At 33.5% G+C, this 27,992-nt stretch overlaps 1 protein-coding gene across 1 annotated transcript; it reads right to left on the bottom strand.

Annotated features, from left to right (window-relative positions):
- Positions 1-269: 269 nt before the first annotated feature.
- Positions 270-27,749, bottom strand: LOC110991504 (ubiquitin-conjugating enzyme E2 R2). The gene is made up of 5 exons (XM_022256872.2): positions 27,133-27,749; positions 26,241-26,327; positions 3,980-4,212; positions 3,061-3,175; positions 270-2,165 (listed from the first exon to the last, which is right to left on the bottom strand). Exons 1-5 carry the CDS (start codon positions 27,310-27,312, stop codon positions 2,058-2,060), a joined length of 723 nt encoding a protein of 240 aa, XP_022112564.1. The 5' UTR covers positions 27,313-27,749; the 3' UTR covers positions 270-2,057.
- Positions 27,750-27,992: the final 243 nt, after the last annotated feature.

The raw sequence follows: 27,992 nt of genomic DNA, 5'->3' as shown, positions 1-27,992 counted from the left end.
TCTATTCGGATTATATATGCTGTAGTCGCCATCCGCGGTTCGAGGCATTATCCATTACTTTTGAAGCAATAAAAAGTATTCAATGTACATTTAGAAATACACACGTGGATATTCTAAATACACTATTAATGATCCCCCAGAAAACATGTATTTATGTTATGTACAGTTAAAAGCAATTTTCATAAAGCACTACTCACTTCATTGCCTTCAAAGTATGGTTTAAAATAACAGTATAAACTTTAAAAGCAGGACAATAAAAAACTAATAGCTTCAAAACACATGCTCTTTATTACTGAATAAACCTAATTATTAAGTTATTGACATTTTCATTGTGAACATTTCTACTATTTAAACCTTAACTAAACAAAACATTGTTGGACACATTATCAGAATAATTTTTGTTACACATCATTATGGGTCCATAATTCCACATGGAAGCTGTTACTTTCTAAGAAGAATAGAAGTCACAATTCATAAGAATTTTAATATTCATCTTAAAATACGGGCCCCAGAGATTCAATGTCCCATTATAACCATAAAATACAGTTTGTAAAGTGATAATGAAACTTGTACTTTAAGTTGTAACAGTGAAATTGTAATTAACTGTTTGTTTAATAACTTTTATTCCTACTTTTCACAGCTACTTTACTAAATCCTATAGAAAACATAAGCAAGTCACATCACTTTTTTATTTATTAGAAAACACTATGAAATTTGATTAGGTAAAGGTTTTTGCAAAATATTTTTTTTGTACGCCCTATAAATTCACAATGATGACAATAGCTGTTTTCTTAATGCAAACTATACATAACTTATATAATTTCGTTTATTTACGTATCACTATAATATATGCTTTGAATATATCTTAAGAATGTACTATATTTATAATTTATTTTACAGTTCTGATTTGAGCATATTAATAGTAAGCCCAAATAAGGATAAAACGATTTCACCCCTTAAGAGGGCAACACCGTTGCACTTTTAATAAGTCATTGATATATTAAAGTTTTCAAGTGTTATATAAAATAATAATGCACACTTTAAAGCAATTTTTATAAAACGAAAGATATTGTATATTTTACTAAAACAGTGTTGCCACCTATAATGAGTTTCAATAGCACATTTAAAACACAGAAAATAATTTCATTTTAACACAAACAACAAAAATGTGATGTAAAATTGAAAAATGATGGCAATTGAAAAATAAAATAACTAAAGGCATCTAAAATAGGCAATTAATAATTAATCACAGAAAATGTTTAGCATTAAAAATAATTACAAAATTGTCTAGCAATTGCCCGGCTGGGGCTTTTTTAATATATCATTTACTTAGTATTAAATTATCTATACATTAAGCGAACGGTACGGACTGTACATATTTGATAGAAAAATAATTTTTATATTTTATACTGAATATCATATTAAATACTTAAGTAATTAATAGTATCTTTCTGTCAAATGCTCTGATGCAATGACAGATCCGTAGGCTTAGTCAAGATGTCTTAACAATAGTGTATGAAAATTTGTGGACACTGACTGTCATTTTCATACACTACTGATAAGGCATCTTGACTAGCCCCCAGTTCAAGTTAAAACAGTGTAATAAGATAAGACTGTTTTATGAAAATTTTAGTAATAGTTAGATTGTTATCTTCGGTTGACAACAAAATTTGCATACTTTTTTGTATAATTCAAGTTTAGTTAGTATAAGTTTTTATAGAAATCATCAAAGAAATTCATATTTTTTAAAGCAATAAAGCTATATCATAAGATTTACGTCCATATTCAAAACCGTGTCTACTGTACTGTCAATTGTCAGTATGACAATACGTCAAAGAGTAGAATAGTTTGACAACTAAAAACCTGTATGACCTAGATAAACAAACATACATGCTATTAAAATAATTGCATGTCATGTAATATATTATTTATTGATATCGTCCGTACGCGTCGCCGGAGATCGCATTCGTTGTGACGCGAGAAGCTGGGACAGCTGTCAATCTGGTAATTGACATTGATCTGTCAGACGTCAGAGCTGTCCTGTCAGAGCGTAAGCCTCACGACTCTCCGTTGCCACTGTCGTCTCCATCTTCACCACCTTCGATTTCCTCTTCCGAATCGGAATCAAGATCATAATCGTCATCATAAAAGTCTGTCATGTCCAACTGAAAAAGAAAACGTATTATGTATGCAACATTAAAACAATGACGCCCCATTCATTCGGCCACAGATTTATGTATTTATTTATGATATTTTTTTAAGAGCAATTGAGTGATCAGTCTTCTATGCCTGACTCACGGTCTTGTGTTTTAATCCCGCGTAAATAAATATTACTTTGTTGGTTACCGTGTCTTATTAAAAATTAATCAACTGAAATGACGCACAAATTAATTACCGTGAGGATTATTTAAATCATGTGACGATATGAATTCCACCAACTGCGCAATAGTACATCTTTATTAGACGAAGATACTTTCAATTAAATTCTCTTTAGAATTATCTAAATGTCAAAAAAAAATCTGGATACTCTACAAGATTTATGATTATAGCTAATTTGTATGGAAGAAATTAACTGTACATTTTAATGGATTTCAGAAAAAGGTAAACAACTGCTTTAATTTTTTCATGACCAACAGTGAAGTAGGCTCAAAACAATATAATCTACATTTAAATACAAAATCTACCACACCTTTGACATATTCTATGGTTTCAAAGAACAGTCAATTAATAGATTTTAAATATCGAAAACCGATTCCAAATTCAAAAAATCGTTTCTTTTTATTCTACGAAATCTGTTTGAAGTACAAAAAAATTACATCCTTCCATATACAACCTAATTGTATATAATATAACTCTGAAATGTAAGGGCTTTTCTCTTTAAATAAATAAATATAAAACATCTGTGCATCTATCTATTAAATACATTATGAGCATAAAGCTGTCACCACAAACAACATAAAAAATCCGCGATACTTTAATCATTCGTGCAATTCGAGGCCGAATAAGCTTCCGGCATTCCATATTAAGGCCTCAAATCACACCAAGACATAGGAAGCATACCTGCGGCTCTTGTGTCGTCGCCTTGACTCGAGTCTTAATACAATAATCTTCTAACGTAAGTGGCACTACTATTCCTTCCTTTTCCGCGTCCATGCGCGCGACTTGCGCTTGTTTTCTGCAATATAACATGTATTTTATGTAATAGTGAAATTGGCTGATACATCTGCTGAGTTATGAAAAAAATAAATCAGTAGCACTACAACCTCTTTAGGTCTCGGCCTCAGATTTCGATCAATTTTTAAATCTAATAGGCAAGTAGGTAATCAGCCGCCAGTGCTGACACACGTCGTCGACTTTTTGGGTCTAAGAGATGTCGGTTTCCTCACTATGGAATTCCTTCACCGTTCGAGCAAATGTTAAATGCGCACATATGAAGTCCATTGATGCAGAGCCGGGGTTCGAACCTACGACCTCAGGAATGAGAGTCGCACGCTGGAGCTAGGCCAACACTGCTCTTTGAAATTATGAATTGGCATCAATTCGTAGAATTTTTCGTACTTTGAAATAGCTTAAACTATTATTATATTTAAACTATAATATTAAGTATTTAAGATACATATGAAACGGCAAGGAAGAGAACATTTGAATTATATATTTTAGATCTCTTTACAGCACAAGGCTTAATGCTTCTAGACATTTCCGAAAACTGCAGACACGGAAATAGAAAATTATAATTAAATTGATTTTAGCCAGCAACGCTCTCGCCCTCTGACGTTGAGAGTGTTCATGGGCGGTATCACCAGGTGATCATCTTCCGAGCATCCAACTGGGGTTTTACAAGGGATTCGTTCAGCAATTTCGACTTCTTTTGGAATCTCCAATGGAATTTCCGATCATTCATGAGATTGAGAGTCTCTATGGGCAATATCAACTTCTGGAAAACCTTTAGGCTTTTAGAAAATCCAAATGCTATACCCACCTTATAATGTTCTCATACTCCTTATCTTTCCCTTTCGAGTCACGCCAACGGCGATACATCACACTAGCGTCAACATTAGCTGGGCTAAAGGTATTTGGCTCGTTGAGGAGTGATATAACCGAGAGGAGAACTGTTCGCACAGACTGTGTGGGGTTCCAACGCTCGCAGGGCAACTCGCCAGATTGTGGGTCGTCGACTGGTGGATGAAGAATTGATATACAGAGGTCGCCATTCTGAAACATTTAATGTTATGTGAGCATACTATATAATATATACCCGTTTTGTTACAGTTTTAAGCCTGTATCATAAAAGTAAAGTAATCCTCCTGTAACGAGATTTCGTATATTCGTCACCATATAACGTGGTATTTGTATGAAATTTGTCAAGTCTATAATAACTTAAAGAAATAACTTTTTTACCGCTAAAATCTTTAGGCCTGGGCCTCAGATTTCTTTATCTAATTAATTCTATTAGGCAAGTAGATGATCAGCCTACTGTGCCTGACACACGACGTCGCCTTTTTGGTTTAAGACAAGCTGGTTTCCTCACGATGCCTTCACCGTTCGTGCGAATGTATAATAAAAAAATTTTTAACAGTGTATATATAGTATTTTGGAACATACATATAACAGTATATATCTATATATTATTTTGGATCACAACAGGCAGCCGTTTGAATAAAACTACAGGATTTTAAAGGGTATCTAAAGTTTAACCACTAATAAAAAATCGGTTGTCTGTAAAGTCAGTTTACTGACGATAGTTGAACGTGACAACGTCATAAGAAAATACTGATAGAATGGTTGCATTTTTCAAAACAAAATTTTAATTTTATTTGTTTGCTAGATAATTTGTATGGATATAGAAGGAGGTAAATGGAAATTACAACTGAATTGAAAGTTACATTTATTTGTACGCATAAATACGCTTGCACTTCAAGCTTTAAATGGAACGCATCAGAGGTAACGACGCGCCGCCAGGTAACGCTGCATGATTCGTGTTTTTTCGTGCGTGCACCTGGCTCCATCGAATTATATGACGTTGTCACGTCAATAGTCTTGATATATAAGGTTAGGTAAATAAATCAACGTTGAAAGAGATATTGAATGCTTTAGAAAAAAGGCCCCGTCGAGTTGTTTGACATGTTCTTAAACCAAGGTTCATTCTTGTTTGCTGTAAACTTGTGATTTCAATATTGACCAAGGAGAAGTTCACATTTTATTTATTGCTGGATACTACTGGATTCATAAAATCTTAATGTAATGTAGTCTTTTAACTAAAGAAAATAAATATTATATACAAAAATACAAATACACACCTAATAATAATATAATAATAATAATAATACTTAACTTTAAGTTAACAATTGGTAAACTGAAAGTCAAGGACAGTAAAAATCAACTTTGTTGACAAACTGTATTCCTAGGCGTAAACTCCAGTGGGGCCCACACATAGAGACTCTTTCGAGTAAGCCGAGCTCTGCAGCATATTCAGTAAAGAAAATCCGATAGTTCATTGATCAGGAAATGGCGAACATTGTGTATCACAGCTACATATATGTATACAATGTGGAATATATATATATATATATATATATCTTGAGTTATATCTCTAGATAATGTAGCATTCAATCGTAAAACCATTTTTGAAACCAATTGTTTATTTTACTACCTATTTATGAATAGAATCGAATACTTCGTTTACTTCTAGGTACTAGGTCCCAAGCGAAAATTGAGAATTATCACTGAATAAATTCAAATCTGTCACTAAACGTAAATTAATCAATAAAGCTTTTTATAAATTTCACAGTTATTATTTAAACGATCCTATAATCCTTGGGATTGATTTGCTCCAGTTCAAATAATTCAATTTGTATGACTCAAAAATGACTGGCGGAGATTTCTCGCGAACTTGTAGTATATGTAAATTTAGAATCAATTAAATATATTTTCTGTTGACGTTCATCAGTGTACGTATATATGAGTTTGAGAATATATTTCTAATTAAATCGACATATACAAACAGATAATCAGACAAATGGCTGTAATTGATAGATAAATATTGTATAATCAAATCATTTGCAATCTAGACAATCTTATAATTTGTAATAAGTGCTTCTCTGATTCGTGTTGAATTACGTAATTTAATAATTTAGAATCTACTAAATATATTTTATATATTTAGTATGAAATTTTAAGTGACATAATATACTTCTTGAATTAACATTATTATTTAGATCGAAACGTAGCGCTTACTCATATGTCAAAAATGCATTGGTATTGAAATATTAAAGTCAGACTTAATACTAAACTTAAAGTAGGCTGAGGTCGTAGGTTCGACCCCCGGCTGTCACCAATGGACTTTAATTCTATGTGCACACGAAACCGACATGTCTTAAACCGAAAAAGTCGACAGCGTATGTAAGGCACAGGAGGCTGATCACCTACTTGCCTATTTATTACATTGAAAAATGAAACTGATACAGAAATCTATGTCCCACACCTGGAGGTTGCAGCACCACTTACTTATTTAATTTTTAGTTATAACATTGTTTAACTGACTATTTTTTATAGCATTTATAAAAGTTTCAAACGATCCTTCCAATAGGCTTAGCTTGGTAGCCAAAAGACCTCCGAGTTGCTGCGATTAAAAACTAACATTATAACTCGACCTCAATAAAATACTGTTTATAATGAAAACAATATTAATTAATTTTTCTCAATAATAAATCGGGTAGTGAGTTTACCTCGATATATATATATATATATAATAGTGCGTATAATATATATATAGTAGAATACCAACTTCTATTTAAAAACGACATAGAACGGTAAATATTGGGTATGAATATACTGTGTACTTTAACATTGAATGAATAATTAATTAGAATTATATTATAGAAAAAAACATAGGTAATAAACCTTGGCAATAAATTATTCTAGTGTTAATACAAAATCATTGACGATTGTTTTTATTAATAAAAAGACTTAGATTAAATAAAAAACTACATTATTTATTATGTGTAATTGCAGCTCTTCCAAGATAAACTTAAACGTATTTAACGTTAAGTTGATATTTTTCACTATAGTATTTTTAAAAATTTCAAAAGGCTATTCGCGGTGAAGACTTGCAACCTGAATTTTTTTGTCATTAAGTTTTATATATTGTTACCCTAGCTTGTAGCAATATGTATATTGTATACCTACTGCATGTAATGGTTAATATTTGGTAAACCAGCACTGAAGATGCCACTAAAATGTTGTGGTCAGATGTAATTGGACCTCAGGTTTTGAAATGTTGTTTAGTGTGTTATAATTGTATGTATGTATTTAGTCAATCTGTTTTCTGTTTCTGTACCAAAGTTTAAAAATAAAAATATACTAACTAGTTTTTCAATTACATTTTTTTAAACTGTTTACACAGCGTGAGGGCATGAGTGTGTGGGTGCATGGGGATGAATGTGTGTGTAATGTGTAACTGCATGTTTGGTCTAATGAGTGTTTCTCCCGGTGTTTCTGCATACAAATATTTTCCGAACTTAGAAAACAATAACAACCTTTTTTATGCAGATGCATGCCAGAAGGCTTGCACTTGCAGTTGCAATGCACTTGCGTTGTCGGCCTTTATATCTATAGCGTTCAGTATGACTTATGGCCCTGACGTTTTATTGCTTTTAAACTTCACCCTGAAATGCAGAATACGACCAAACCCAATTGTTCGAAAAAGATCAATAAAGTAGGTCGAAGGTTAAGAATCATTTGGTTTTTGTATCAGCAGATCTCGTCTAAAAAACCAATACAGATTGTATCACAATAAAATTCTATATTAAATTGTTCCTACAATGTATAAGAAAATATACTTTTATGTAATTTTTTAAATTTGGTTCACTTGTGTCATTGTTTCTAGTTCTCGTTAATCAGATTTTTTCCTATTTTTATAGAGTTTGTTAGACATAAAGGTAAATTTGCCGAATAACTTTCTATCAACTACAATTTTTTTCTATAGTTATTTATGACGTGTATGTCCACCAAGTAATAAGGTGGCGCATGTGTTTCGAGCCCTTTAAAAAACTGTACATGCAAGACGTAAATTACCCACAGTACGTTAGGTTTTTTTTTTAATTTAAGTAGCACAATGATGATCTGCGTGAGGGACGTGCTTTAACAGCGACTACTGAAGATAACATCAGTGCTGTGCGACGCATGCTAGAGGAAGATAAGAGACTGTATCAGCAGATACGGGCAAGTCGTGGTATGAGTGAAGTTCAAAACATACTACACGAAAATTAAGGCGTCGGGAAGCTTTGTACCAGATGGATTCCCCATACTTTAACCGACGACCAGAAACACATTCGCATGGACTGGTGTCGCAAAGCAAAGATTTGTCCACTATCAGCAGGAGGCATGGTGAAATAGGAATACGCACTTACATATTCGTGAGAACAACACGCAAATACGTAGTATAAACAACTAATATCACCGCATACACGAATTCAAGTTCGACCAGTCACCGCAAGCAGCACCCGATCACTAGTATGACGCATGGCCAGCCATCGGCACCCTCGCCATATTTTAGGGAGAGAGACAACCCGACGCATGGACGCCGGTGCTGAAAGCTATATATTGCTACGAACCCGAAACCAAAAAGCAATCAGCTCAGTGTTCCTTTCGAATGGTCAACACTAAGGTAAAGAAATCATATTGATTGATGAGTATTATTTATCTATGTCACAGAAGAATATTCATAAAATCTGGCTTCCTATTAAAAAACCAAGTGACTTATGTTAATCGAAAGATATTAACGGTACATATAACCGGTAAGCAAGCGTTGTTTGACCTAACTAAACATTTCTGTACGGGCTTTTTAATGAACAACGAAATAGCTTGTTTCATTAGGCAATATTTATAGGTTCATACAATTAATACAGCCATTCAGTTTTCCAACTAACAATTACACAATTAGTGCATCGTGTATGACATGACTCTACTATTAATGGCATAATATAGAACGCAGAACGAGTACTAGTGCCCCGGCTCGCCCATGAATATTGTTAATAAAGATATTACCGATGTAGTCGGGGCGATTTTCCGACGCGTAACACTTCTAACACAGTAGCAGTGATTGTATTTTTTGTTTAAAGTCCCTGGACACGATGGCAGGACTAATGCAAAACATAACGACTTGGATTTAATGTAATATAATGTAGTACTCAAATAAAGTTCAGAAAGGTTGTTCAAAATTTACTGCAGCTGAGTATCATCGGACGTCAAGGCTTACAATATACCATCCGTATTACCTCGACGCCCGTCGTTCCACAACTTAAGTAATTTAAGGCAGTTTTTGTGCACCACTACTATGTGGAACCAGCTGCCCACTCAAGTATTTCTGAACCAATTCGATTAAGGGTCCTTCAAGAAGAGAGCGTAACAATAAAAATTATAAAAAGGCTGGCGACGCACTTGCGAGTTTTCTGACACAATACAATACAAAAAGGCTATTTTTATTTAATAATTTGGAAGTAAGGTCGAAAAATACAAATGTATGCAGAAACAGAACACTGTCATTTTCAAACTCTCAATGACCAAATGGAATTTGACTTTAAATTCATTTTATGACGAAAATTTATATAATTATTATTAATACAACATGATTTTGAAATGTACACGATATATTTTATCGATAGCCAAGTAATCCATTTCAGAAACTAAAATAAAAAATTACATTAATTTAATGTTTTACATAACTAATTTAAAAAAGGCCGGAGCGCCACAGTGCTCCATTGCGCACCGCAGTCCACCCCGAGATACACTGACACAGGAATTCGTGCTGGGATAGGGCCTTAAATTTTGTTATAGTTCGGGAATGTGCTCGAAAATTGAGATGATTAACAAAAATAACACCACGGTGATAGCGCATAATGGCATGGGCCGTGATCGGTGCGATGCCCTCGGCTAAAATTATGCTTGGCGTAAGATTAACCGCTTCCTTACCGACAATATTTAAATCTGAATTTTATTTACTGTATCCTATTATAATCTGCTTTTGAAAACCGTAAAAAATATCAAATAAATATACCACACTTTCCTTTAATACATAGAAGTTTAAAAAAAACAAAACAAAGGACAAAAGCTTACCTGATGTTAAGTGATGTCATGACTCGCGATTGCGTTGCCGGACTTTCAATTAGTTCAAGTTCGACCTCGAGATAACCTCCTACCTCACAAACTTTACCTAAATATAAAGTATAGTTGTCTCAGTCGTCTGTCTTATTCACCGGCTAATTAAATTTTCAACATTATATGAAAAACTTTGTTTTTCAAATTTCCTTAAGTACTCTGGTAGAGTTCTAGAATCGTCTTACATAGAAAAACGTTATGGATTTTTCTATAGCACAAGGAAAATATAATTACCTAAAATGTCTACTTTAGCATTCAAACAAATTGATATAAAATTAGTCGATACAACATCGCTAATTCATTCATAATACGAAATTCCACCCGTATCACCTCGACGTCCACCGTTCCACAACTGCGCGTTTTTCTTGGCAGTTTTTGTCGCGCAACACCACTTTGTGGAACCAGCTGCCCACTGAAGTATTTCCGAACCAATTCGACTTAGGGTTCAAGAAAAGCCGTTTGCCCCCTGTTCTACAAAAAAAAAATCATACCGGACGACGGTCAAAAACGCGATGCATTGGTGTGCTAGTTCGGTAAATTGAAGACGTAAATATTATCGATAAGTTCACTTGTGTCAAAATCATAACAAATTTAGATTAATAGGATACGACTGTTTACTTATCAGATGTATGCAATATGCATACAAGTGTTTTGTAGTATAAACGAATAAAAAGTATTGTGAAATGAAATTTAAGTTAAGTTAAATTAAGTTAATTTACCAAATTAAGTTGGTAATGTTTTTATTTTGACAAGCAAAACCATTGAAGTAAATAAAAACCCGATTTTAATAGAGAGGACGGCCTAAAATGATCAAACCCCTGGGATCCAATGATATCGACATTAAAATCTCAAAACAAACAATCCGCAAAAATGGAATACACAGTGAGAAAATTCTGCAAAAACCCTTTATCTTTAAGCCGATATCAACTCGGGGGAAATAAATACAGATAATATAACTTTTTCTACAGCTGTGATACTTTTTGACATTCAACACCTTATGTCTTCAGTCACCGTGACCACGCACGCTGTAAAGCACGCGAAATGTCAAAAAAAAGTTAAATAATTATAAGTTTCAATCCTGTAAAAAAGTGTTTTCTTTAAATAGCTTAAGATCTTTAAACCGGTTCATTATATGTATTTCAGTGATATCATACATACATATATATTCTATTCTCTAATGCTATGCTATGAGGCGTCATACTACCATAGCGTTTAAAACAGTTTTTAATGAATACCTAGTTAATTTTGGAGTTTGGATATGGTACCATTTGCAATTGCCGATATATCTAACATATTAATATCTGCAACTGTAACATTTAAATTGTAATGAAAATCTACTCTATCGCAATGTAATAAATCGCTTATCGACCACGTCGTGTTTACATTTATATTCAACCAGAAATAAACACGCAATAAAACGGGCTAATTTCGATTGTGAAACAATAGTAGTATACATAGCTTACTGATTTCATTATATAAAGCAGGGGGAAACGGGCAGTGGGCTGATCTGATGATGCATACGCACACTGGCTTCTGCCATTCTTTGGAGAATTAGTACGCTCTTAAAGGACCCTAAGTGGAATTGTTTCGGGAATGCTTCAAAAACTGCTTAAAAAACGCTAAGATGTCGATCGACGGACGTAAAGGTGATACGGGTGAAATTTCGTATTCTGCCTCGACGTCCGATGAAACACGGCAAACTCATTTAGCTATCATTTTTACGTGTCCGAATACCAAGTTAGATCGTGTGACACATATAGCTAAGAATGAGGGCAAAGCAATATCCCTAACATGTGAAACACGTGATAAATTGTATAAGTAGTCTTGTGATACAGAAAGCCCTCTTTCAAATGACCATAATAAAATAGACTCTCCGTAGCCCACTATAGGATTCATTTTGTTTAGTTTCCTATCAAATACCAACCAAATAAACTAAAAGTACATGAGGATCTGAAATAAATAAATACTACTATTAGATACAGGACATAAAATGTCGTACCAATATGAGAAGATATCGTAAAGGGAAAGTACATCCAGACATCAGACTTGCCAAGTTTGAGACATGTTTTGGCATACAAAACCTTATTTCTCTTCACTTAAAATTCAACATTTGAAGTCTCAAATTGGGCAATATTTGTGACTATACAGTACTTGAGACACCGTCTTATTTAAGTATGTATGATCAACATGAAAACATTTCATATCAATAAAGAAACGCGTTTCGGTCGCATCTAGTTAGTGTTAGTGTCTTGGTTACGATGATATATCGTATTTACATACGATAAATACATACAGATGTCGACTCTTAAACAAAAATTGATGAAGCAGCTGCCAACGATATATACTGTACATCAATTACTAGTCAAATCATTTATTCCAATTAGACCACCTAAAATGGCACTTTTGAACGTTAAATAAAATATAAAGATGATTCTAGTTGCATCTTCTAAAATGTATTTTCGTGTGGAGAAGAATGGGCAAGAAACTCCACAGTTACTCTTTTAAAATAGAATTTACAATATTTGTATATATTAGTTAAATAATTACATGCGAAGACAATGTACTCCTAGAATAAAATTACTATAGATGTCTATTATTGTATTGTTTGTATACATGTACCTCATATATTTACAATTATCGAAACCGTAGAATATTATACATTAAAGAGTAATAAATAAATCAATAAAACAGTGTGTAAAATAAGAATACGTAAAATTAGATAAGCAACCAATTGATTTTGTCAAGGCTCCATGATTGTCTTCTGGAGCACGACCAGCATGTTTCCAACCACTCATATCTTTCCAAAGACCGAAAAAATTAAATCCACAATACAACTTTAAATAAATATTAAATGAAAGAAAATACTTTTCCGATATTCCTATTAGACGTGGTCGGCAATGGTTCAAGGTATGATGGGAAAATTTGAAACAAGAAGTGCATTAAAGTTGTCCTACTATGAGCACCCTATGTGTTTTTCAAGAACTCGGAACTCTTTGCACCTATGAGCTATGTGCGACGGCGAAGGCCGAGGTACCAGTATGTTGCACAGATCCCCGTTAACTGAAGTTGCGCTTACTGAATGTTCGCAGTGACTGTACAGTGGCGTATTTAATATCGTATTTAACATTATTTTCGACAATATCGTATTATCGTAATGTAAGAATCGTGTTTTTGAAGTTATACTGATTTTGGCGCGATAAGGAAATTATGATAGTAAATTTACACGATGCGCGCGCACACCGTCACAAAAAACCGACACCCTGAATTTTACTTTTTTTGCCCACAACAACCGCATTAATTACCAACCACTGCAACGCTGAATTTACATCCAAAATTTACTATTCACTGCCTCACGTTAGTCACCTGGGATTGTTTTGATGTGAGAATGTAGAGCATACGGGTTCAAAGCGGCCAATGCCATGACAATCAGGTTAATTACCCCAAGGTTGGGACGTGCCAATTTTCAGGTCTTCTTTCAGGGAACCTCGAATAATGCGTCAAATTGCCAAAAATTTTTCTTTGAGTAGGAATAAATTCAAACAAAAGAATCATATTTGTTTCTGCTTACACTGGAGTAGGTAAAAATTTTAACCACGTACACAGCTAAATGTACTGTAATTTAATTTCATAGAAATATAGACTACAATATGTTTTTTTTCCAAATAAACTTAAATAAAGTATGTCGTGTATCAAAAAAATTCATTATTAAAGTACACATTTTGGGAATTCATTTCTTAAAAATAAATTCGCGGCACTAATTTTATCGAATAATAAAGTTACTTATCGGCAGGTGGACTCAGTGATTGCTGCCATTTCGTGACGGATATTTCTTTCAATTGCGCCACAGAAGTCGGCTTATTGGCGTAGGGAGATTAAGAATAACCCTTTAAGAAAAAACTCCATAGGGTTTAAATCAGGACTTGGAGGTCAATTAATGTAGGTGACAATAATTGGCCTCATGGAGATCAATTTTCTTGAGAAAATTTCATTGGCAGAGACGTATTGGACGCGTGTGACGTTGCTCCGTTCTGCTGGAACCATGTTCTTTGGTTATAGGCAGGAAGTTTTGAAGTTCAAGCACCCAGAAGTCGTCAAACATTTAAACATGTCCGTGATGTGTTAAACGCATTTATACTATCTATTGCAGAGGGCTCGCGTTGCTAGCCTTTTAATAATTGGTACCTTTTGGACCCTAACGCCCGAACCCAATAATACCCGAAACCAAATAAAGAAAATAAAACCGTACAAATAATATTAAAATATATATCTATGTTTAAAACATATCAAATAGCATATAATTATTTTAAAAACTGGTGGTTAAAATCTTAAGGCACTGTTGAACCGCCATTTGCATACAAAGGTCTATCCACATATTATGTACACCGATCTGACCTACCATGGAGAGCTTGTATTGACAGATGGCTATTACATACTGTCGATTGATTATTGGCTCACTTTTATCCATATTTGGATTAAGATGTCTATCTCAGATTGTATCAAAAATGGATTGAGATTGGGCATTAGTCGAGTCCTCTTCCGCGAATCTTTTTAGTATTAGTAACACCCATCTCATTTGAAAATCAGCTTAGATAACGACATGAATATAAATAAACTAAAACTAAATTGGTTATTTATCATGCAACACCAGGTTTCGATCCAATCAATTATAAAACTTCTACACTATTGGCGAAGACATCTTTCGTCCACCACCAGTCTTTGTCTTTAATCGTTGCCTTGAGGTCATTCAACTAACACTACATCCTGTTTGATGCGACCTGCTCTTTATAAAACCTCACAATGTTATCGATGAATAGAAATAAAATCGTTTATTTGCTAAGATAGTGATACGATACATGAATTATAAAAATCAGCACAATCTGATACATATAAAAAGCCATGCAAATGTCATATTAATTTTTATGTCATATAATACAAACATTAATAAACAAATTGTACTATAGTAATTCAAATTCAAATTGTACATATAGTACATTAGTATACCTAATAACTAACCTTAAAATTTAATAATTAACATATATTATTAACATAATCTTATGATAATAGGAAAGTTAAGTTATTTAGAATTGTTTAAAAAAAATTAATCACCTTCCCCTGAAGGAATTGCACGTCACTGATCTATAACTTCTAGGAAGGCGATTAAATAGTTTAATACCTATGGCGTAAATTTTTTTTGCATACATCGTAGTGGAGCATGCCCACCCACAGCCGTGTTTGATCCCTCAGTATATACAGGATAGTTTCTTTGAATGTTTTAAATAATTTTTGATGCTTTTTAACAGTTATAACTAAAGTGACTACGTCTACTAACAATAACAAACGGGACAATTTTGCGCCCCACAGTTCATTTCGGGGACAGTGGTACTCGTAATAGGAAAAAGGGACGTTACTCATAACTGCAATAAAAAAAACTTAGTAAGTTAGTAGTACTTAGTTAGATAGTACTCAAAAACATAAGACAGTAGAAACGACAGAGGTTCGAAGAGAGATTAAATTTTATTAATTACAGATTTAGCAAATGCGGAAGCGACGCAAGTAATGTTTAATATTACATGAATTGTGCTTACGTACTAAAATATTTCCGCATGCATTTTACGAGTTATAACGATCGTGATTCAACACTGTTTTAGATCATATTTATTAATACTTTTAATTTTCTGTATGCTATATATGATTACTATATATTATATATAACTGAAAATATAAATGGCATTGTAACATTCGTATTTTAAGTGATCTCAGTGAGTTTGATATTGATGATAACTAGAAAACGTTTCCGGCAAAACGGGAAGTCTAAAAAATTCATTTGATACGCTAAAATTTCTTCCGCGTTGCTAACAAACTTGCACAGGTAATAAATGTTCAGAAACAATAACGGCGCGGGTTCTCGGCGCTAATCACATTTTAGTTTTAATTCAATAAATAAAACATATCAGCTGTACACAAAACAACAAGTACTGATATGTTTGCTATCTCTTATTTTACATAAATGTTTTTTTTAATATAATAGAGGGGAAAAGGCAGTCATTGCAGCCCATAGACACCCATTTTTAGTGGGTGCGTTGCCGGCCTTTAAGGGAGGAGTACGTTCGAATTTTGAATTGTTGGAGGTAGTATATCTCAGAGAAGACCCCCGCCGGTAGTCAATTCCACAGTTCGCTACTCCGCAAAAGAAAATGCCTTGTGAAACGGACTATGGAAGATTCCAGCCATCAAGGTGATGTTGGTGAAATTTAGTATTCAAAATTATTTCATTTATATGATAGAAGATAGCGGGGTAGATTGACAAATGGAAGAATTCAGTCTTCACTCTGTCGGAGGACGTGTACCAATATTTGCGTGTTGTTCCCACGAGAATGTAAGTGCGTGCTCCTATTTCACCATTCCTCCTGCTGATAGAGGACAAATCTTTGTTTTTAATTTATTTATTATTATTAAGTCATGTGGAACATGGTGTAAAGGTTGTAGCGCCTTACAAACATTGCGTAAAACACTTGGGAGATTAAAAAGAATAGTGGAGTTTATTGCCAGTTCTTCTCTTCTGTCAACTGGCAGTTAATGAAAAATTAGAAGCAATTAATTGTTTTTGAGGGTTATATTCATATTGTATTACCCATATGAATAAACAATTTTGACATTAATTGAATCAACATCAGAAATACTTATAAATGGTTGATACAATCCAACAGTTTCAAAATAAGGATTTTCCTGTCGCCAAAATATAAGGAAAAAAAATTTTAATTGCCACCTAAACCTGATTAAAATAAATTATATTAGTTAACAAGTTGCTGCAAACTTCGTTTCACATTAATATGATTTCTTTACAGACTTTATCCAATTTTACACTTCACAAAAACTTCTTCAGAGTTCAAAGTATAAAGAATTACTCGATTCGTCCAGTCGTCTTCAAGTTTTGAGCTTAGCAACATATTTTTATATAGGTACATAAAGCACAAGGATTTTGACATAAGGGAGTCACACTTCACGATAAACCTTGTTCATAAAACTAGTCTTTATAGTATCGTCGATATTACACACGTTTCTCTGTGTGTTAATAACAATTTATTTTTATTATAACATATATATTGAGGGAAAAGAGAATTATGTATATGTTATATACTAACCTAACATAAGTTAAGTTACATATACATTTAAGTTATATATACTTAGGCCCGGCGCTCATTATCGGCATCAGAACCGCTGAGGAAGCAATTATCGCACATTTGAAGCCAAAATGACCCCCTTAGTTTCTACCACACATAAATTGTTATTCATTCTCGTTTCCGATAATGTCCAATAACTTAAGCATCTGTTAGATTTAAGAACTATTAAATACGTCAAGTTAGTTTTATTAATGCAGCCCCGCAACCCCACTGCGCCTATCTTTATTACAGATACCGGCAAGAAACTAGAACTAATGTCGTGGGGATGGCTGAAGAGTGACGAGTCGATCGCGTGGTTGGTAAATCAGTTGACCTTTGTGTCGCTCTGCGATACGATGCTTTCCCTCACTCCCTTCTTTAAAGCTCTCTCTCCTCGCATGCTGCAGCCCGCGTCAAGGCCTAACAGTCCGCCCAGTACCTCCCTTTATTCAGGGCACAAACCAGCACTCCATCCGAAGAGCATACGCCTGGAGTGTGTAAAAAGATAATCGAAAAATAAAACCTAGTTGACCAGCTTCAAACAAAGTGATTCATTTAACATATGTATTTGAACATATACACACAAACTAAATATTATATAATAATAAGGGTGAAGCAACAATAAAAAATTGTTTCATTGTATCTCTTTCATAAATTAATTAAATTAAATCAAGTCTAATTAATATGTATTAATAAAACAACGATAGCGTGATAAATCTTAGATTTCTGTACTATTGATATGAAGATTTGTGATATTATTATAGTTATCTACAAAAGTATTCTTATCACTATAATAATATTAGTACAGATTATCATCAAATCGTGTAGATATTGTAAAATTGGTAGGTAGGTAACACCTATCAGTTTTCGTAATCAACTTCTACTTTAGGTTAAGGTATCACTTAACATGTGGTGAGCCTTCTGCCCGTTTGCTCCCGGTTCTATAAAAAAATAAAAATAATAATATCTATTATTTTTATTTAATTTTTTTTTTGTTTTTTAAAAATGTTTTTTTTTCGTGCTGTTTCTCTTTGTTTATACAGCATACGAGCTCCGAGGAAAGACTCCCACCGGCTGATTGTTTGGTTCCCTTGTAAAGAAATTTCTTAAGATTAAAGTATTATGTCTACACTGTTCAATTCTGCCAAAAGAACTCGTACTTAATTAACTGAACTCAGATGACGTACAGCTGAGTTTAATTATCGGACGTTAAGGCAGAATACAAAATATCATCCGTATCACCTCGACGTTCGTCATTCCACGCACTACCGCTATATGAAACCAGCTGCCCACTAAAGTATTTCCAAACCAATTCGACTTCGGGTCCTTCAAGAAACGAGCGTACCAATTCTTGATAGGCCGGCAACGCACTTGCGAGCCTTCTGACAATGTGAGTGTCCACGGGCGGCGGTATCACTTAACAACATGAGCTTTCTGCCAATTTGCCTAATATTACATAAAAACAATTATTTAATCAAACTGTTACAAAAACGGGTCGTTTTGTAAAACGGACCGTAGACTTCATCGTGTCACTGTGAATCATGCTTGGTTGATGACCCGATTAGTATTACTGTTGGCTCGGATGCCTACAATGTAACGGTATTCAAACTACCACGAAAAACAAGATTAAGTGACGCTATTCGTGTTTTGTGTAACTACTTAGGAATATAGGAAATATCTGATCCAATCAAGATGTATTGAGAGACTAAGGCGATAGTTTTATCAATTAAATATTATTGAAATTTCATAAACATATTATATAGCACAAATAAAAGATGGACTTCAACGTTGTCATTAAGAATATATAGAATTACGACGGGACTGTATAACCGGTATGTTGTTCTAGACGATGTCGTCGTAAACGGTTTTATATAAAAGAAGGAGAAGGAGATGTCAGCGCCCCAAAAAAGGGAAATAGAAGAAATATAAGCGGTAGCAGGGAATGGAGAACGGAAGTCATTGATAGTTGGAAAGAGCTGGAGGAGGTTTTTACACACGAAGGAGTTCCAATCAAGGGTACTGAGGGAAGTTAGGATTACAAGAAAATTGTATATAACAAATTTTATTTAAAAAGGTTATATTTAAAGTTATATATAATAATAATTAATTAAAAAATTTCCGACCGAAATTTTTCGTTTCCGGGGAAATAAATACAGAAATAATAACTTTTCTACACCTGTGATACTTTTTGCCACTCAACACCCCTTTGTCTTCATTCAACGTGACCACGCACACTGTAAAGCACGCGAAACGTCGGTAAAAAATAACAAAAAAAGTAAAATAATTATAAATTTATAATACAACTTCAATCCGTTGAAAAAGTATTTTCTTTAAATGCGTAGTTATGTTAATACAATACACTACTAAATCTAAGTATATTCCATTTTTGTAATGATTGTATATCATAGGGCTTATATTATTATTACATTAATAAATAACGTTCATAGAAAAGTCTCGTCACCTATAATGATTACTCATCACTGGAAAACGATTATGCATAATTTTAGGAATCAAAACATTGCAGTGTTTTCCAGTAAGTCCAGTAGTTCTATTGTTTATAAATTATCCAATGACAAAATCAAATAAGTAGGGCGGGCCGTGATTCCCTATCTAGCACACTTAATCAGGTCAATGTTGATGGCTCTTTGTCGAAATTCAATAAAAACTTACAATAAATTAGCATTTATATAATCCGTTAAAGTGCAGCCGTACTTAGACTGAATCGCCAAATTACGCTCATAAATTTTTTTATAAAATCACCGATAAATACGGTAATAAATCGAATAATTGATCTTGTAATGGATATTGTAGCGTGCTATGACTATCTCCATCTCATATATCTAATATTTTCCTACAATTAACCAAGATTTATAAACATATTTCATATATTTTTGAATCAATTTTAAATCTGACAGTCTCCTTTCTATTTTTAGTTATATTCTACCGCTATTATGCAGACTACAAAGACTTATGAACGTCAATATTAAAAAGATCTAAATTTACTACCAGTTCAGAAGACAAGAAGAATTGGGAAGATTCCGGTATGCTTTTTAATAGCCAAGTTTTTTGCAAATTTTAGAAGAGACAATCTACATTTGTAAAATAGCGTTTTGAAATCCAGACGAGATCATTAGATAAATCCCGCGTGAACATAAATTAAAATTAATTAAATGTTTAACCTCGATTATAAAACAATGCAACATGCGCAACAAACTGGCCCAGATTTCCAGATATTAAAAAAAAACAAGGTTTTAGTTAGAGTACAATATACCTCTTTATTTTCATTTTCATATTTGCATTGTCTGTTATCAATATTTGCAAATATATAACTGCCAATACCGAACGCGATGGACAGTCACTCTGGACGCCTTATACCTAACGTAACCAAACGTCCCGTTTTTGGGACTGTCCCCTTTTCCAATTACGAGTCCGGGTGTCCCAGAAATTAACTGTGGGACGCAAAATTGTCCCGTTTTCAGAAAGCGCGTGAAAATTTGAGCAGCAGAATATTTAAAAAAAACGTGCCATAAGTTTCATTGTTATTTGAAATCGTCACCATTATAAAAAATTTGTTCTTCTGATGAATATAACTAAACATTTTGAGGACCTATATTTTGTTTACTTTCACTAACTTTTTTTAAATAAATAACTTTAAAGTGTTTTTTTTTTCATTTACTATTGTTTAATTAAACCAATGTGTCGTTTTGAGAAAAAATGGTCACTTTAGCTATACCCCATCTTGGCTAGAGGAGAGAGGAGTTACTTATGTTAACGTGTTAATATAAACTATGTAATGCTTTCATGACCGTATAATTGGTATTTTTAGACAAACTGGGATGTGATTGCTTGGCTCTATGTATATGATATGAGGTTTTTATGTTATATATGTTATATATTTCAACATATAAAAGATTTTTTTCTATCCATTTGTCATCTTTTCGTTCTTTGCATAAATCGATTTCTTTAATTTAGTTTATGAGGAATTAAAAAAAAGAATTTGTTTAAAGGTGGAGCCTTAATCCAACAATTTATTTTTATTGTGGTGTATTTTTAGTAAGCAGTGTTGGGCTAGTGGCTTCAGCGTGCGACTGTCACCCTTAAGGTAGTAGGTTCGATCGCGGCTGTGCACTAATGGACTTTCTTTCTATATGCACATTTAACATGCGCTCGAACGGAGAATGTATCGCGAGGAAACCGACATGTTAGACCCAAAAAGTCGACAGGATGTGTAAGGCACAGGAGGCTGATCATCATAACTTGCCCATTAGATTGAAAAATGATCATGAAGATTCAGAAATCTGAGGCCCAGACCTTGTGTTACCACCAAGGTAAAACAAGGTCTTTCATTTGCTCCCTGTTCTATAAAAAAAAAGGTTAAGCCCCTTAGCGGGGCAAAACAAGAAGAGTTTGATTATATTGTTCTCCTTATATATTATTGTATTAAAACCACAATTTCTACCAAAATTATTAAAATTAACCCCCCCTGAATTCCAAAATATTTAATTACAAACTTATTCTGAAATCAGTTATTTAAAAATTGCGATGAACACTAAAATAACTGATTTTATATCATATAAAGGTCTATGTCGTGAGAGCCTTGATCTAGTTCACAATTTAAACGAGGGCGTCCAAGCCTAAATTATAATCGACTAGCAACTATCAATATAGCGAGTGGGACTGTTTAATTTTTACTAGTCGCAATAATTCTTAACCAGTTCTGTGAATGTGTGCGTGATCCCACAGGGTTATATGTACATTACAGGTTCTGAGTGGTTACATGCATAGACCTCGTACTTGTCTTAAAATAATCACATGTCTTCCCCGTGTCCCATTGAGGAGGGGACTACGTGAACAGCATTCCAGTATGTTGGTTTCTTCAGAACCGAATCAGTTGCGTCACACGAAATTAAACAAAACAGAACAGATTCAAAATCGACAGAATTTTCCAAATTCCATCTAGAAAAAAAAAAAAAAAAAAACAGAGCTTGATATATTTGGTTGTGGGCTAATCAATTAAAAAAAAACATTTTAAGTACCTAAACCCTCTTGCAATTATTTGCAAAAAATAACTAGTAAAACCTAAAATTGGAAGTGTAATTTTTTTATACTTATATTATCTTTTTAAAATATTTTTTGTGACATTTATGTTTGATATTAATAGATTGTAACATATATTGTGGGTAGAGTGATATATGATGTGAACTTTAATAAATATAATATATAACACAGAAACACTAGGCTATAACATTTGGAGACGGCGTCGGGCGCTCGTCCAGATCAGACGTGTTGTCGGTTGAGCGCTGCGAGCGAGTGAGCGTGAAAATATTGCGTTGAGTACGTAATATATAAATGTTTTTATTATAACTTATATTTAAAAATAAATGCTAGATGTACCTATTGTGATAAATGACATAATTATTATCTGTTTAATATTTTATACTCTATGGTTAAAACTAATAATTCTAAGCAAGACATAATTATTATCTGTTTAATATTTTACACTCTATGGTTAAAACTAATAATTCTAAACAAACTTATTTTGTCCTACCCTCATTTGTGAATCATATTTGTTTGTTTGTTAACGGGTATAAAAGAGCGGAGCTACGGTGGCGTAGTTCAGTGACTGGTTGACTTTCAAAGTGGTAATATCTAAAGTACGATATTTTTGATTATTTTGTATATTGTCTATTTATGTCATATTGAGGAATCATATAATGTTATTATGTAACGTCATTATATACTGATGACTGGTGTATTTAAAAATACGGTTAATACAAACAGTTGTTGTAGTTGATTATGATTAGGCATATTGTTATATACACTATTGCGATAAACACTGGTTATGTACTACGAGATAATTAAAATATGATTATGAATTTAACCCTTTTATTTATATTTCCCCTTAATAACTAATAATAATAAGATTCTAGTTATATATATAAATATCTTTTAAAATAAAATTTATAACATACGCGTATTAATTAGTGAGTGTTTTAAAAATGTCGGTAGGCGTTAGCTACCGTCATTTATTAATGAAGGTGAATTAGTTGGAAAACTATTGTTGTTTTCTTTGTGTTATACCACACAATTATTAAAAATGGAAGACTTACAAATGAGTGACGAAATCCGGGAGATGACAGGTTCAGACACGGAAACAGAGGAGACACAATGGAAAAAAACTATCCAAGTTTCTACTGTAAGCTTGAGTAAGGCACGTGAAGCATTAAAAGCGAAAAAGGAATCAGATGTACAGGAAGAATCTTCGGTGGAGGAAATAAAGGAATGGGTTTTTCGACTATCTGAAAGAATTGGCGTGCTTGCATTAAAATCGGGAAACACAAAACCAAAGTATGTAAAGGAAATGAAAGCAGCAGCGAGGGATATCAAAGAATTAGCTACAGATCTTCCTCTACAAAATCAATCGGAGGAAGTTATTCGCCTAAAAGCGAAGTATACTGGGGTAAAGATGCGCTTGGAGGAATCAAAGAAAGAGATAGAGGTACTTAAGAAGGAGCTTCTAGCCCGGTCCGATAATGGTGCTGAAGGGCTAACGGAGGTTTTAAAATCATTTGGGAAAGATCTGAAAAGCGAAATTATGCATTCAACTGAGGAACTTTTGAAGAAAAAATTGGCGAATATAGAAAATAGGCTTTTACCTAAACAGTTAAAGTCGAAGTCGGACCAAACAGTAGTTGATCAATCGATAAAGACGTTGGATCTACAGACCTCACCGGAGGGAACTACACGCCCAGGTTGTTGGGCTAGTGTTGTTTCGAGGAAAGGAAATAAAAAGATAGGGCAACATGAGGCGATCCCACCCAAAGGAGGGGCATTGCTCACTGTACCTCGGTCAGCAGCAGTACTAGTGACATTAGAAAAGGAAGCTGAGGAAAATGGTGTTACATATGCTGAGGTTATTAAGAAAGCAAGGAAGAGTGTAGCTTTACCTGAGTTAGGCATAAGTCACATAAACATCAGGCGGGCAGGTGGGCGTCTTATTGAAATAGAAGGCGAGGCATATAAAGAAAAGGCAGATTTACTCGCCAGTAAATTAAAAGCTGCGCTTCTTACAATGGCGAGAGTTAGTAGGCCAGAAAAAATGGTGTGTCTCAGGGTTAAAGGCCTTGACGATGCAGTTACTGCCGAGGACGTAATTGCTGCCCTGTCGAAAAAGGCAAACTGCGCAGCAGATTTAATAAGGTGTAAAGACATTTGAAAGGCGATACAGAATAAGAAGTGTGCTTGTTCATTGCCCAGTTGCAATAGCAAAAATAATTCGTGAAGGAGAGTGCATAATAGGATGGAGTTTGGTGGAGGTAGTTCTTTTAAAAGTAGCCCCATTGCGCTGTTATAAATGTTTGGAATTAGGACACACACGTTCGTCATGTACATCCACGGAGGACCGTAGCAATGTGTGCTATAGGTGTGGAAAAGCTGGACACAAATCTGTCAGATGTGACGAAGCACCACATTGTGTTATATGTGCAAGCGAGAACATGGTGGCGAATCACGTGTTAGGTGCAAGAAATTGCAACCCTACTGCAAAGACTTCTCAGGCGATGTCAATGTAATGGAAGATGGTTGCTACAGCAGCCAGTCACGGGGTCTCTTGGTAGAATGCTTACGCGAGCCCAAGTTACCCCAACAGTGACTTGATTGGTGGGAGGGGTTTAGTGGGTAGGGCTTTTAGAGCGAGTCCCACACTCTGTGCGGAAAAGCATTCCCCTCAATAAACAAAAAAAAAAGGCTATAACATTTATAAGTTACTAATATTTTAGATATAATATTAGTAGACATTTGTTTTAAAGCTATCTTAAGTAAATAAATTAAAAAGCATTACATAATACTTAATACTGAAAGCTGATTTATTTAAACTATCATCAAGAAAACGATATAATGATTGTTTTTGTATAGGTTAATTCATATATAGTTTGTAAGATGTAATTCCGCTCTTTAACACAGACCATAATTGCGTATTAACAAAAAATATTGGCAATAATAAAAGTATTTGAAATTTACAATAGACAAAAGATACAACTATATAATATATATAACTATCTCTTTTGTTTATGGGCTACATTTTCTACTGTTTATACTAGCCAAGTACTGTGACATTAGTGTAGCACTGGCTGAATTGGTAGACAGATTATGGCAATAGATAACTTGTTCATATATATAATAATAATAATATAAATGTATGAAGTATGTAGTTTATCATCATGTGTAAGGGCATCCTTACATATTAACATAAACTAACTCTACTAATATTAGATATAATATAATAGATCAGACAATGATAAGTACATTGTTTCTCAGTATGACTTATCATATTCTAACCTATGGCCACAGATGTAAGTCTATCATGTAGAATAAATAAATATTTCTTATAAATGAAAAAATAATTACAAAAAGTTAAGAGGTATTACAAAGGCTGACCAGACTTATCTTTAAGAAAAGCAAATTCAGAAATCTGAGATTAAAGATAGTTGTAGTAGCACCACAAATTCTTAAACTAACATAAATTTCTTCTAGAATGATTTCAGTTTGTTTGTGAATATGTAAATAATAAAGTGAATGCGAATAATGTAAGTAATGTAAATCCAAATAATACAGTGATAACTTAAAGTTTGTTTTTAGTTTCTTACTTTACTATTTAAAGATAATCAAGAATAGGTAATCAAGAATAATTTGAATGCAATAAAGGATTTTATAATATAAAGGGGGATAGGTTAGGAGATTGAATTTCTTCTGAATCATTCTTTAACAGTGTCAAAAACAATAAACTAAGCATAAAAGACAATCAGTCTTATAAACAATTGTATATATGGTTTATAGTTAAAACTTCAAATGCTACACAGAACATATTACTATGGAGTTTCTTATGAAATATATTCAGTGATTTAAAAAACCTATTTTAAAACTTACCTCATACACATTTGGATGCCAAACTTTTGTTAAAAACCGTACTGTTGGTGGTGAATATGGATAATCTGGTGGGAACTTCATATATGCCTGAAACAAAAAGAAGAATTTCTAATATCTAATTCAATGTTTTTGAGATACAGGAATCATACTAAGTTCTAAGCATGGACTCTGACTCTTTCTCATTGTGCTTATAACCCATCTATTTCTCAGGTAACTCTATCAGTTTTTAAAAAGACAGCTATGGTTTACTATGCACAACAGCATATGCACTACTTCAGCGACAGCAGTTTTTTTAACAAGAAATCAGATGTATGTTACCGAAATATCTTCACGAATTGTGTAAGTTTTGTTAATAAAACTTTACATAATTGAATATTTAACAACTCCGATTATCTGGAGGAAAGAGACAATACACAGTTTGTAAAGAGTAGTAGTAGTAATAGACTGGCTAAAATAAAAAACCCATGAACATTATTTCATGACTTGAAACAAAATCATTGATTTCCTCATATTGGGTATATATAGCTTTATAAAACAGCGAAAATTATACCTACTTAGTATGTATAGTATTTATACATGTGATAATGTAGTCAGTGACAAAATAACTATACATAAATCAATTATGGATTGTTTTACAAATTTAATCTTAAAAGGTACCTAAAGAATTTATTCTAACGTACATTGTCTGTTACTACATATTTAAACCTTGATCCTATAAGTTGGAGATTGAAACACTTTTATAATAAAACCATGTTTATTTTGTCTATTTATAGGTTAATAAGATAATACGGGTACATTGTGTAACTTGTAAGGAATGAAACTGTAGTTGTAATTATACAAGAAACACAAGTTTAAATTAATTAAAAATAAAACAAAGAAAGTGGATTCTTACCTTGAAATAGCCTCCTTGATATAAAGTATCTGGTGGTCCAAATATTGCCACTTCCCACTCAAACAAATTGTCCTCTCCCAACAATTTCACCCTAAAACCCTCGACTGGCTCCTCTTGTAAGCTTTTATATTCTAAGGCCAAAGCCCTGAGAGCAGAACTGGTCGGCACCGTACTAGACATTTTATTAACTTTTCGTCCTAGTTATAACAATTTTAACACTAATATTGCTATCTAAGCGTTGAGATTCTATTGACATAACACACTTCTCACCTCAGCGTCCACGTATTCACGAGGCATTTCTACCATTCGAGTCACAATAACAACGGGCAAATTTTGGTAAACATCATCAATATCTCCCGCATGTAATGAATCACACTAGCACCGTTATAATTACTTGCAAACTTAAAGAATTAATCTTTACCGTTTAACAAAAAACAATGACAAAGCGACTATTCTATAACCAAACAATCGCAATTTTCAAGGAAAACGGCTGCGTCTTTATCCGAATACAGCTGCTGCTTGCTGTTACTGAGTTGCCCGAACGAATATTGTAGAACACTGAACAGCTGTTATTTCCGTGCTTGATTGCGCAGTGATGTGACGCAGGCGGCCATTATTGACGACATAAGTGCAATGTGCCATCTATTTCTCAACATAATTACGCTATGTCAAGAAAGCTGTGCGAATCATGAAACAGTACGTTTATTTTGGGATCGAAATCTAAATCATTTCCCTAGATGGCGCTGTAAGCATATAATTAGATGTTCATCCAAAAACTACGAATAATTTTCTATAGATGGCTCTAGCTTACTGATGCAATGCTAGGAATGTCTATTTGGTTTTAAATTTTAATTTTTGTA

Source organism: Pieris rapae, chromosome 3 (assembly GCF_905147795.1).
Source record: "Pieris rapae chromosome 3, ilPieRapa1.1, whole genome shotgun sequence".
Taxonomy (NCBI): Eukaryota; Metazoa; Arthropoda; class Insecta; order Lepidoptera; family Pieridae; genus Pieris; species Pieris rapae.
Note: the sequence above shows the minus strand (reverse complement) of the source record. Positions and strands in the feature narration are given on the sequence as shown.